Here is a 14,227-nt window from a genome sequence, read left to right on the forward strand (position 1 = left end):
AGTACTGCACACAGAGGCATAATGCCTAACGTCATCTTGGATGAGGTTAGTCACTGCAGAACAGACAGACACACAAGAGGACAGAGAGAAACGCAGAAAAAGATAGAGAGACCTTCCACATCGCCTGCAGCCATGTGTAGTAGGGACTCCATGAAGTTGACCTCTACGTTTTTCTTCTCCAGGATCTTCATGATGATGTCCTGGGTTCTCCTTCTCAGCCTGACAACCACAGAGTACACATCACCAGGCTCTGCTAATCAACCACAGAGTACACAGCACCAGGCTCTGCTAATCAACCACAGAGTACACATCACCAGGCTCTGCTAATCAACCACAGAGTACACATCACCAGGCTCTGCTAATCAACCACAGAGTACACAGCATCAGGCTCTGCTAATCAACCACAGAGTACACAGCATCAGGCTCTGCTAATCAACCACAGAGTACACATCACCAGGCTCTGCTAATCAACCACAGAGTACACATCACCAGGCTCTGCTAATCAACCACAGAGTACACAGCATCAGGCTCTGCTAATCAACCACAGAGTACACAGCATCAGGCTCTGCTAATCAACCACAGAGTACACAGCATCAGGCTCTGCTAATCAACCACAGAGTACACAGCATCAGGCTCTGCTAATCAACCACAGAGTACACAGCACCAGGCTCTGCTAATCAACCACAGAGTACACATCACCAGGCTCTGCTAATCAACCACAGAGTACACATCACCAGGATCTGCTAATCAACCCACAGAGTACACAGCATCAGGCTCTGCTAATCAACCACAGAGTACACATCACCAGGCTCTGCTAATCAACCACAGAGTACACATCATCAGGCTCTGCTAATCAACCACAGAGTACACAGCATCAGGCTCTGCTAATCAACCACAGAGTACACATCACCAGGCTCTGCTAATCAACCACAGAGTACACATCACCAGGCTCTGCTAATCAACCACAGAGTACACATCACAAGGCTCTGCTAATCAACCACAGAGTACACAGCATCAGGCTCTGCTAATCAACCACAGAGTACACATCACCAGGCTCTGCTAATCAACCACAGAGTACACATCACAAGGCTCTGCTAATCAACCACAGAGTACACATCACAAGGCTCTGCTAATCAACCACAGAGTACACATCACCAGGCTCTGCTAATCAACCACAGAGTACACATCACCAGGCTCTGCTAATCAACCACAGAGTACACATCACCAGGCTCTGCTAATCAACCACAGAGTACACAGCATCAGGCTCTGCTAATCAACCACAGAGTACACATCACCAGGCTCTGCTAATCAACCACAGAGTACACATCACCAGGCTCTGCTAATCAACCACAGAGTACACATCACCAGGCTCTGCTAATCAACCACAGAGTACACATCACCAGGCTCTGCTAATCAACCACAGAGTACACATCACCAGGCTCTGCTAATCAACCACAGAGTACACATCACCAGGCTCTGCTAATCAACCACAGAGTACACATCACCAGGCTCTGCTAATCAACCACAGAGTACACATCACCAGGCTCTGCTAATCAACCACAGAGTACACATCACCAGGCTCTGCTAATCAACCACAGAGTACACATCACCAGGCTCTGCTAATCAACCACAGAGTACACATCACCAGGCTCTGCTAATCAACCACAGAGTACACATCACCAGGCTCTGCTAATCAACCACAGAGTACACATCACCAGGCTCTGCTAATCAACCACAGAGTACACATCACAAGGCTCTGCTAATCAACCACAGAGTACACATCACAAGGCTCTGCTAATCAACCACAGAGTACACATCACCAGGCTCTGCTAATCAACCACAGAGTACACATCACCAGGCTCTGCTAATCAACCACAGAGTACACATCACCAGGCTCTGCTAATCAACCACAGAGTACACATCACCAGGCTCTGCTAATCAACCACAGAGTACACATCACAAGGCTCTGCTAATCAACCACAGAGTACACATCACCAGGCTCTGCTAATCAACCACAGAGTACACATCACCAGGCTCTGCTAATCAACCACAGAGTACACATCACCAGGCTCTGCTAATCAACCACAGAGTACACATCACCAGGCTCTGCTAATCAACCACAGAGTACACATCACCAGGCTCTGCTAATCAACCACAGAGTACACATCACCAGGCTCTCAAGGATCGTCAGCTGGTGGCCTGCAGATCAATTATTATTCATAATAATTTAATATCAATTTACTGTTGAGAGTTGGACTAATAGAAAATCACAAGGTGCATTTTCAACATTTGGTTGTGCATCAGCAGACACTCAATTAGCCCATGTCAGCTACATTGTTATAGATGGGTAATTTAGTCTAGCGACCAGCTATCTAAACTTGTAGTAAGCAATGTCCAATTACCAACCAGGGTGGGGCCCAATGATCATCAGTTATCATGATAAAAACTGCAAACATTTGCCTCCACCTGGTGGTAAAGTGTAGAATTGAAGGAAATGTGCTGTAAAATTTCTGTTTCTTTCCACCCCATGGCAAAATGTATAGAATTGCAGCGATCTTAGTTTAAAAACTAACATTTTCCATTATAAATGCTGTCCTGTCCTGTCCCTCCACCTCCCTACCTTTATAAACGCTGTCCCTGTCCCTCCACCTCCCTACCTTTATAAACGCTGTCCTGTCCCTCCACCTCCTTACCTTTATAAATGCTGTCCTGTTCCTGTCCCTCCACCTCCCTACCTTTATAAATGCTGTCCTGTCCCTCCACCTCCCTACCTTTATAAATGCTGTCCCTGTCGCTCCACCTCCCTACCTTTATAAACGCTGTCCTGTCCCTCCACCTCCCTACCTTTATAAATGATGTCCCTGTCGCTCCACCTCCCTACCTTTATAAATGCTGTCCTGTCCTGTCCCTCCACCTCCCTACCTTTATAAATGCTGTCCTGTCCTGTCCCTCCACCTCCCTACCTTTATAAATGCTGTCCTGTCCTGTCCCTCCACCTCCCTACCTTTATAAATGCTGTCCTGTCCCTCCTTCTCCCTACCTTTATAAATGCTGTCCTGTCCCTCCACCTCCCTACCTTTATAAATGCTGTCCTGTCCCTCCACCTCCCTACCTTTATAAATGCTGTCCTGTCCCTCCACCTCCCTACCTTTATAAATGCTGTCCTGTCCCTCCACCTCCCTATCTTTATAAATGCTGCCCTGTCCTTCCACCCCCCTACCTTTATAAATGCTGTCCTGTCCCTCCACCTCCCTACCTTTATAAATTATGTCCTGTCCCTCCACCTCCCTACCTTTATAAATGCTGTCCTGTCCCTGTCCTTCCACCTCCCTACCTTTATAAATGATGTCCTGTCCCTCCACTTCCCTACCTTTATAAATGCTGTCCCTGTCGCTCCACCTCCCTACCTTTATAAATGCTGTCCTGTCCCTCCACCTCCCTACCTTTATAAACGCTGTCCTGTCCCTCCACCTCCCTACCTTTATAAATGATGTCCTGTCCCTCCACCTCCCTACCTTTATAAATGCTGTCCTGTCCCTCCACCTCCCTACCTTTATAAATGCTGTCCTGTCCCTCCACCTCCCTACCTTTATAAATGCTGTCCTGTCCCTCCACCTCCCTACCTTTATAAATGCTGTCCTGTCCTGTCCCTCCACCTCCCTACCTTTATAAATGCTGTCCTGTCCTTCCACCTCCCTACCTTTATAAATGCTGTCCTGTCCCTCCACCTCCCTACCTTTATAAATGCTGTCCTGTCCCTCCACCTCCCTACCTTTATAAATTCTGCCCTGTCCCTCCACCTCCCTACCTTTATAAATGCTGTCCTGTCCCTGTACCTCCACCTCCCTACCTTTATAAATTATGTCCTGTCCCTACACCTCTCTACCTTTATAAATTATGTCCTGTCCCTCCACCTCCCTACCTTTATAAATTATGTCCTGTCCCTCCACCTCCCTACCTTTATAAATTATGTCCTGTCCCTCCACCTCCCTACCTTTATAAATTATGTCCTGTCCCTCCACCTCCCTACCTTTATAAATTATGTCCTGTCCCTCCACCTCCCTACCTTTATAAATTATGTCCTGTCCCTCCACCTCCCTACCTTTATAAATGCTGTCCTGTCCCTGTCCCTCCACCTCCCTACCTTTATAAATGCTGTCCTGTCCCTGTACATCCACCTCCCTACCTTTATAAATGCTGTCTCTGTCCCTCCACCTCCCTACCTTTATAAATGCTGTCCTGTCCCTCAACCTCACTATCTTTATGAATGCTGTCCTGTCCTTCCACATCCCTACCTTTATAAATGCTGTCCTGTCCTTCCACATCCCTACCTTTATAAATGCTGTCCTGTCCTGTCCCTCCACTTCCCTACCTTTATAAATGCTGTCCCTGTCGCTCCACCTCCCTACCTTTATAAATGCTGTCCTGTCCTGTCCCTCCACCTCCCTACCTTTATAAACGTGGTCCTGTCCCTCCACCTCCCTACCTTTATAAATGCTGTCCTGTCCCTCCACCTCCCTACCTTTATGAATGCTGTCCTGTCCCTCCACCTCCCTACCTTTATAAATTCTGCCCTGTCCCTCCACCTCCCTACCTTTATAAATGATGTCCTGTCCCTCCACCTCTCTACCTTCATAAATTATGTCCTGTCCCTCCACCTCCCTACCTTTATAAATGATGTCCTGTCCCTCCACCTCTCTACCTTCATAAATTATGTCCTGTCCCTCCACCTCCCTACCTTTATAAATGATGTCCTGTCCCTCCACCTCTCTACCTTCATAAATTATGTCCTGTCCCTCCACCTCCCTACCTTTATAAATGCTGTCCTGTCCCTGTCCCTCCACCTCCCTACCTTTATAAATGCTGTCCTGTCCCTGTACATCCACCTCCCTACCTTTATAAATGCTGTCTCTGTCCCTCCACCTCCCTACCTTTATAAATGCTGTCCTGTCCCTCAACCTCCCTACCTTTATAAATGCTGTCCTGTCTCTGTCCCTCCCTACCTTTATAAATGCTGTCCTGTCCCTGTCCCTCCCTACCTTTATAAATGCTGTCCTGTCCCTCCCTACCTTTATAAATGCTGTCCTGTCCCTGTCCCTCCCTACCTTTATAAATGCTGTCCCTGTCCCTCCACCTCCCTACCTTTATAAACGCTGTCCTGTCCCTCCACCTCCCTACCTTTATAAATGCTGTCCTGTCCCTCCACCTCCCTACCTTTATAAACGCTGTCCTGTCCCTCCACCTCCCTACCTTTATAAATGCTGTCCTGTCCCTCCACCTCCCTACCTTTATAAATGCTGTCCCTGTCCCTCCACCTCCCTACCTTTATAAATGCTGTCCCTGTCCCTCCACACCTTTATAAATGCTGTCCCTGTCCCTCCACCTCCATACCTTTATAAATGCTGTCCCTGTCCCTCCACCTCCCTACCTTTATAAACGCTGTCCTGTCTCTCCACCTCCCTACCTTTATAAACGCTGTCCTGTCCCTCCACCTCCCTACCTTTATAAACGCTGTCCTGTCCCTCCACCTCCCTACCTTTATAAACGCTGTCCTGTCCCTCCACCTCCCTACCTTTATAAACGCTGTCCTGTCCCTCCACCTCCCTACCTTTATAAACGCTGTCCTGTCCCTCCACCTCCCTACCTTTATAAACGCTGTCCTCAGGGTCTGTGCTGCCGACAGGTTCACTCTTTAACTGTAAAAACACATTATCAATGCATCAAAACCCTTCTAACATATATCTTCTCATTAACATAGCACACACACACATCTCACAAACAAGGAAACACAGAGCTATACTAATTAGCACAACATGAAAACACTTCAAACTGCATAGCTAGTAGCTACATACGTGGAAGTTCATCTCATTAGCGAACACAGCAGAAACCCCCTACAGTGCACTGGTACACACAAACACCATTGAAGAAGAGTGTGTGTGGTTTGGTTTTACTATCCTTGTGGGTACCAGAAGTCCTCACAGTGATAGTACAACAAGGAACTTTGGGGAAAAGTGTATCTGGGTATAACCTTACAGAGAACAGAGACACACACACACACACACACTCCCATTGAAGAAACACTGCGTCTTTACCTCGTGGAAGACGGGGTACATCACAGTGTAGAGTGTCATGGAAACCATCGAGGTCATCTCCGCTTCATTCTTCATCTCTTCTATTGTCATCCTCGTCCAGAGGCCCAGGTGTGTGTACGTGTGTGTACGTGTGAAGGCTGCTACAGGGACAGGGATCACTTCAGAGAAGGCTGGGGGGCAGGACCTGAGGAACGAAGGGTCCACGGGAGAGAATGGGAGGAGGAAGAGGACAGAGGACACAATCCACTGTTACAGAACCTACTTTATGAGGAGAGGAGAGCATGGGAGGAGGAAGAGGACAGAGGACACAATCCACTGTTACAGAACCTACTTTATGAGGAGAGGAGAGCATGGGAGGAGGAAGAGGACAGAGGACACAATCCACTGTTACAGAACCTACTTTATGAGGAGAGGAGAGCATGGGAAGAGGAAAAGGACAGAGGACACAATCCACTGTTACAGAACCTACTTTATGAGGAGAGGAGAGGAGAGCATGGGAGGAGGAAGAGGACAGAGGACACAATCCACTGTTACAGAACCTACTTTATGAGGAGAGGAGAGGAGAGCATGGGAGGAGGAAGAGGACAGAGGACACAATCCACTGTTACAGAACATACTTTATGAGGAGAGGAGAGCATGGGAGGAGGAAGAGGACAGAGGACACAATCCACTGTTACAGAACCTACTTTATGAGGAGAGGGAGCATGGGGAGGAAGAGGACAGAGGACACAATCCACTGTTACAGGGAGGGAGGAAGAGGACACAATCCACTGTTACAGAACCTACTTTATGAGGAGAGGAGGGGAGAGCATGGGAGGAGGAAGAGGACACAATCCACTGTTACAGAACCTACTTTATGAGGAGAGGAGAGCATGGGAGGAGGAAGAGGACAGAGGACACAATCCACTGTTACAGAACCTACTTTATGAGGAGAGGAGGGGAGAGCATGGGAGGAGGAAGAGGACAGAGGACACAATCCACTGTTACAGAACCTACTTTATGAGGAGAGGAGGGGAGAGCATGGGAGGAGGAAGAGGACAGAGGACACAATCCAATGTTACATAACCTACTGTTTGACTATAATACCGCATTTAGGCTACTTTACTGCTTCTGGTTGAGGTCAAAATGTAGGCCTTATTTTTTTCTGTGCTAGTAACATCTACGTCAACAAACAACATCTAGCCTTGGAGGGCGATGACTATGTATAACCAGGTAAACATTCCATCTGCGCCTCCCGAGTGGCAGTGCTAGAGGCGTCACTGCAGATTCAGGTTCGAGCCCGAGAGTGGCAGTGCTAGAGGAGTCACTGCAGAGTCAGGTTCCAGCCCGAGAGTGTCAGTGCTAGAGGCGTCACTGCAGAGTCAGGTTCCAGCCCGAGAGTGGCAGTGCTAGAGGCGTCACTGCAGAGTCAGGTTCCAGCCCGAGAGTGGCAGTGCTAGAGGCGTCACTGCAGAGTCAGGTTCCAGCCCGAGAGTGGCAGTGCTAGAGGCGTCACTGCAGAGTCAGGTTCCAGCCCGAGAGTGGCAGTGCTAGAGGCGTCACTGCAGAGTCAGGTTCCAGCCCGAGAGTGGCAGTGCTAGAGGCGTCACTGCAGAGTCAGGTTCCAGCCCGAGAGTGGCAGTGCTAGAGGCGTCACTGCAGAGTCAGGTTCCAGCCCGAGAGTGGCAGTGCTAGAGGCGTCACTGCAGATTCAGGTTCCAGCCCGAGAGTGGCAGTGCTAGAGGCGTCACTGCAGATTCAGGTTCCAGCCCGAGAGTGGCAGTGCTAGAGGCGTCACTGCAGAGTCAGGTTCCAGCCCGAGACTGGCAGTGCTAGAGGCGTCACTGCAGATTCAGGTTCCAGCCCGAGAGTGGCAGTGCTAGAGGCGTCACTGCAGAGTCAGGTTCCAGCCCGCGCTGTGTTGGGGACGTATCATCGGGCCTTCGCGTGGTAGGCTAGGGCGCGTATCATCGGGCCTTCGCGTGGTAGGCTAGGGCGCGTATCATCGGGCCTTCGCGTGGTAGGCTAGGGCGCGTATCATCGGGCCTTCGCGTGGTAGGCTAGGGCGGGTATCATCGGGCCTTCGCGTGGTAGGCTAGGGCGCGTATCATCGGGCCTTCGCGTGGTAGGCTAGGGCACGTATCATCGGGCCTTCGCGTGGTAGGCTAGGGCGCGTATCATCGGGCCTTCGCGTGGTAGGCTAGGGCGCGTATTTATCAGGCCATCAATGGTGGAGAACAGCACTCTCTAATTATTCAGAGTATTAGTGATCAAGTTAGAGAAATGAGCCTGTCTGGAGTTTCTAATTGCCTTGTTAGATATGCCAAGTTGCTCTCTCGGAATATCATAATGGACCTGCAACAGGATTTCTACACTTCCACCTTGCCTTTCTCTTTCATTGTATTAGTTTCCTCACTCATCCAAGGACCTCTCGGTTTGGTTGTGGCCTTTTCAACTTCACTGCAGCTGTGCTATCAATGGTTTCCCTTAACTTGCTATTAAAAGTTATCAACTAAATCATCACAAGAGGAAGGCAGAACAGGTGGATATATACACTTAATAAAATCCTGTAGCAATTTCAGAGGTCAGATAGTTTCTTATTAATAAGGTGTTCAGTATTACCCTGTTGCTACGGGCTACAAGGTAATAAAAAATCCACAGTGGTCCTCCACAGATAAAGCAACATCAACAATAGAAGATATGTCAATAGAAAGCCCCTTGGTAATAACCAGGTCCGGTAGAAAGCCCCTTGGTAATAACCAGATCCAGTAGAAAGCCCCTTGGTAATAACCAGGTCCAGTAGAAAGCCCCTTGGTAATAACCAGGTCCAGTAGAAAGCCCCATGGTAATAACCAGGTCCAGTAGAAAGCCCCATGGTAATAACCAGGTCCAGTAGAAAGCCCCATGGTAATAACCAGGTCCAGTAGAAAGCCCCATGGTAATAACCAGGTCTAGTAGAAAGCCCCATGGTAATAACCAGGTCCAGTAGAAAGCCCCTTGGTAATAACCAGGTCCAGTAGAAAGCCCCTTGGTAATAACCAGGTCCAGGAGGAAGCCCCATGGTAATAACCAGGTCCAGGAGAAAGCCCCATGGTAATAACCAGGTCCAGGAGAAAGCCCCTTGGGTAATAACCAGGTCCAAAATATGGCCGTGGTTATGGATGGGCCCAGTAGAAAGCCCCTTGGTAATAACCAGGTCCAGTAGAAAGCCCCTTGGTAATAACCAGGTCCAGTAGAAAGCCCCTTGGTAATAACCAGGGCTAGTAGAAAAACCCTTGGTAATAACCAGGTCTAGTAGAAAGCCCCTTGGTAATAACCAAGTCCAGAGTATGGCCGTGGTTATGGGTGGACCCAGTAGAACGCCCCTTGGTAATAACCAGGTCCAGAGTACCGTGGTCATGTGTGGGCCCAGTAACATGTTGGATAAAGTCCATAGAATTCAAAAGATTCAGAAAATCAATGGTCAGTCTCTTTGTCAACATGAATATTAAAATCAGCGAACACAATGATGACAGTTCTCAAGGACAATAGTTGAGAGAAATCAGTAAAGGAAGTGTGGGGCAGTGTTTTGTTGGGCTGTACAGGGTTATGGTCAGCACTGGTGGGTGGAGGCTGATATTTCAACAGAATAGCATAATGATCAACAGACCCATAGTCACCAAATGAAATGTCCCTACAGCTGAGAGTATTGGTAAAAAATAGAGGCTGTCCCTCCACCCTTTTCTCAGTATGAAAACCTGTATTCCGAAGGGGGGGGGCGACTTCACTAATAGCAACACTGAAAACAGCCATGCTTCAGTGAGAAACATGCAATCAAATCTGCGATCAGTGATTAAGTCATTCACGAGACAGGTTTTACTAGTGATTTCTAACATTTAAAGTGCGTGTGGGCCACTCCGCCCCATGGGGCATCTGCCTAGTAGTAACCAGTACAATATCAACCAAATGATTAACATTACAACCATGTTTTCTGACCGTCTCCAATCTATCAGCATGGTAGGAGATGACAGTTTGGATAAACTCACTAAAAGGCGGAAATAAAGGAAGATAAATTAGGTTACTCACAAAATAATAATTTCTACAGTAGTTGATATGCTTTCCAAGTCCTCTGTTGGTTTCTCTGACAGGGAGGACTGCACCACCAGACCCTGTCTGTCAGTCTGACAGGGAGAACTGCACCACCAGACCCTGTCTGTCAGTCTGACAGGGAGGACTGCACCACCAGACCCTGTCTGTCAGTCTGACAGGGAGGACTGCACCACCAGACCCTGTCTGTCAGTCTGACAGGGAGGACTGCACCACCAGACCCTGTCTGTCAGTCTGACAGGGAGGACTGCAGCACCAGACCCTGTCTGTCAGTCTGACAGGGAGGACTGCAGCACCAGACCCTGTCTGTCAGTCTGACAGGGAGGACTGCACCACCAGACCCTGTCTGTCAGTCTGACAGGGAGGACTGCAGCACCAGACCCTGTCTGTCAGTCTGACAGGGAGGACTGCAGCACCAGACCCTGTCTGTCAGTCTGACAGGGAGGACTGCACTGCACCACCAGACCCTGTCTGTCAGTCTGACAGGGAGGACTGCACCACCAGACCCTGTCTGTCAGTCTGACAGGGAGGACTGCACCACCAGACCCTGTCTGTCAGTCTGACAGGGAGGACTGCACCACCAGACCCTGTCTGTCAGTCTGACAGGGAGCACTGCACCACCAGACCCTGTCTGTCAGTCTGACAGGGAGGACTGCACCACTAGACCCTGTCTGTCAGTCTGACAGGGAGGACTGCACCACCAGACCCTGTCTGTCAGTCTGACAGGGAGGACTGCACCACCCAGACCCTGTCTGTCAGTCTGACAGGGACAGGGAGGACTGCACCACCAGACCCTGTCTGTCAGTCTGACAGGGAGGACTGCACCACCAGACCCTGTCTGTCAGTCTGACAGGGAGGACTGCACCACCAGACCCTGTCTGTCAGTCTGACAGGGAGGACTGCACCACCAGACCCTGTCTGTCAGTCTGACAGGGAGGACTGCACCACCAGACCCTGTCTGTCAGTCTGACAGGGAGGTCAGTCTGTCTGTCAGTCTGACAGGGAGGACTGCACCACCAGACCCTGTCTGTCAGTCTGACAGGGAGGACTGCACCACTAGACCCTGTCTGTCAGTCTGACAGGGAGGACTGCAGCACCAGACCCTGTCTGTCAGTCTGACAGGGAGGACTGCACCACCCAGACCCTGTCTGTCAGTCTGACAGGGAGGACTGCAGCACCAGACCCTGTCTGTCAGTCTGACAGGGAGGACTGCACCACCCAGACCCTGTCTGTCAGTCTGACAGGGAGGACTGCACCACCAGACCCTGTCTGTCAGTCTGACAGGGAGGACTGCACCACCAGACCCTGTCTGTCAGTCTGACAGGGAGGACTGCACCACCAGACCCTGTCTGTCAGTCTCTAAAACATGTTTTCCTCCAGCAGCAACCGGCTGAGGAGCAGCAGGAGAAACCCGTCTCAGAACAGGCTCTGTATGCTGTACACGTGTGATAGTCATTACATCTTATTTATCCAACACAACTAAAGAAAATACACACAGCCCAATTTAAATTCCACTAAAATATGAAAATGAACCTATAAACCGATAAGCATTTAATAAAAAGGGATTTCCATCAATGAATAAAAAGCATTTTTTTACAATGGGATTTTTCCTCCGGGTCATTTTGGCCGGCAACAGTTTCATTTATGACATTTCTTCATTTTGGGGGCCAAAAGACCGGGATTGCCAGTCAACGGAAATGCTGGTACCCCTGTGCTACCGAGCAGGCAAGCTACGATTCTCTTTCCTCCTCCTCTGACTGAAACATTCAGCAGAATGATGTACTGCATGACTTCACCCTTGGCCGCTCCCGAGTGGCGCAGCGGTCTAAGGCACTGCATCTCAGTGCAAGAAGCATCACTACAGTCCCTGGTTTGAATCCAGGCCGTATCACATCCTGCCGTGATTGGGGGCTGTGTGGGGGCTGTGCTTTGGCAAAGTAGGTGGGGTTATATCCTTCCTGTTTGGCCCTGTCCGGGGGTGTCCTCGGATGGGGCCACAGTGTCTCCTGACCCCTCCTGTCTCAGACTCCAGTATTTATGCTGCAGTAGTTTATGTGTCGGGGGCACTAGGGTCAGTTTGTTATATCTGGAGTACTTCTCCTGTCCTATTCGGTGTCCTGTGTGAACTTAAGTGTGCTCTCTCTAATTCTCTCTTTCTTTCTCTCTCTCAGAGGACCTGAGCCCTAGGACCATGCCTCAGGACTACCTGACATGATGACTCCTTGCTGTCCTCAGTCCACCTGGCTGTGCTGCTGCTCCAGTTTCAACTGTTCTGCCTTATTATTATTGGACCATGCTGGTCATTTATGAACATTTGAACATCTTGGCCATGTTCTGTTATAATCTCCACCCGGCAAAGCCAGAAGAGGACTGGCCACCCCACATAGCCTGGTTCCTCTCAAGATTTCTTCCTAGGTTTTGGCCTTTCTAGGGAGTTTTTCCTAGCCACCGTGCTTCTACACCTGCATTGCTTGCTGTTTGGGGTTTTAGGCTGGGTTTCTGTACAGCACTTAGAGATATCAGCTGATGTACGAAGAGCTATATAAATCAATTTGATTTGATTTGATTGAGAGTCCCATAGGTGCTCTACATTTGGCACAGTGTAGGCCATTGTAAATAAGAATTTGATAGTAACTGACTTGCCTAGTTAAATAATAATAATAATTACCAGACAGCACTTCACTGTGTGTAAGTTCTATTTCTGACTAGGCAGGCAGTGTCTTCAGAGGCCGTTGATAAAAACCATAGCTCTGAGCACTGCTCTCAGGTCAGCTTCATGCCCATGTATTTCTTTGAGACCAGGTCCTTCTGTAGCTCAGTTGGTAGAGCATGGCGCTTGTAACGCCAGGGTAGTGGGTTCGATTCCCGGGACCACCCATACGTAGAATGTATGCACACATGACTGTAAGTCGCTTTGGATAAAAGCGTCTGCTAAATGGCATATATTTATATATTAGGATGGAGGCAGGGGAAACTGATCCTGGAGCAGAACACAGGGGCAACTTTTCCCTAGAGCAGTGCTGAGACTCCTTGGGCCATGTCCCAATGATCTCACCACAAGCTTGACACATCTCCTTCAAGGCCTCTGATTTGAAAGGACTTGATAAGGGCACTGAGACTAGAAACATTCCACCCAGCAGTGAAGAGTGGGGGGACAATAGCGGAAAGGAACAAGTATTGGCCATATTCTGTCTTATGTGATGCTATGCTTCTCTCCATTGCCTGTCATCTGGACACCGCTACTGTCGGCAACACGCTGATTAGCCGGGCTACTGGACCTGCGGAACATGACATCAGCACTTTCAACTACCTCAGTTGTCTGACTGTTATGATACAAAAGACCGAGCTATACATCCGCCGAGACGTTAATTCGGGCAGTCGTGCATTATCACGTTGTAAAATGAACAGGTTTTATTTACAGGCCGTTAAAACCTCATTTAAAATGTCCACGAGAGTCATTTGTCACATAAAGCAAGGCGTATGGACGGCTGACTGGACCGATAAGCCAGCTGCTGTGGAGAAATGTACAGCAGTTACAAAACAACAACAGATGTCTCTTGCCATAACTCCCATCCACCAGTACCACCCCCGTGTACTGTAGCTGCCTCATACAGCCTCCTCCTCCTTGATTAGTGTCTTGACTTGAGTAACGTTACACTCTGCCACGAATGAAGTAATTACATTTCCAACTACTCGTGACATTTCATTATAATGAGGTCACCGTTTGATGACAACTGCGGTGTAATCATTAGTCCAAACACGAGAGTTTCTAACGGACAAATTCAGGTAACATTAAGGTCCCTGCTCGTTTCGATCGCTTAATTCAGCAGGGAGGTGTGTGCAACTACTACACATTATACCAATGTAGAAACTACATCACCTACATAGGGATTACCATATCCCTATCAATTCACATTCCTTGCAGAAAGAACTATTTGCAAACATTTTAAAACATCCAGAAAGAAAGTAGAAGGTTATTTATACTTTAAAAGACATATTATGTGAATGGATGTGGATGAAAGACTTCTGCCAGTGTTTTAAAGACCCCGTTTCATAATCTTTCCTTTACC

At 48.8% G+C, this 14,227-nt stretch overlaps 1 protein-coding gene across 1 annotated transcript in view; it reads right to left on the reverse strand.

The window, feature by feature from the left end:
* LOC124006278 (programmed cell death protein 10-B-like) overlaps positions 1 to 14,227 on the reverse strand; it is a 29,480-nt gene that overhangs the window by 13,616 nt on the left and 1,637 nt on the right. Inside the window, exons 2-3 of the mRNA XM_046316198.1 lie at positions 6,093 to 6,276; positions 113 to 219 (exon numbers count right to left, since the gene is read on the reverse strand). Coding sequence (XP_046172154.1) covers positions 113 to 219; positions 6,093 to 6,182 — 197 coding nt within the window. The 5' untranslated portion in view covers positions 6,183 to 6,276. The remainder of the gene's footprint in view (positions 1 to 112; positions 220 to 6,092; positions 6,277 to 14,227) is intronic.

This window comes from Oncorhynchus gorbuscha, linkage group LG19 (genome assembly GCF_021184085.1).
Source record: "Oncorhynchus gorbuscha isolate QuinsamMale2020 ecotype Even-year linkage group LG19, OgorEven_v1.0, whole genome shotgun sequence".
NCBI classification, from domain to species: domain Eukaryota; kingdom Metazoa; phylum Chordata; class Actinopteri; order Salmoniformes; family Salmonidae; genus Oncorhynchus; species Oncorhynchus gorbuscha.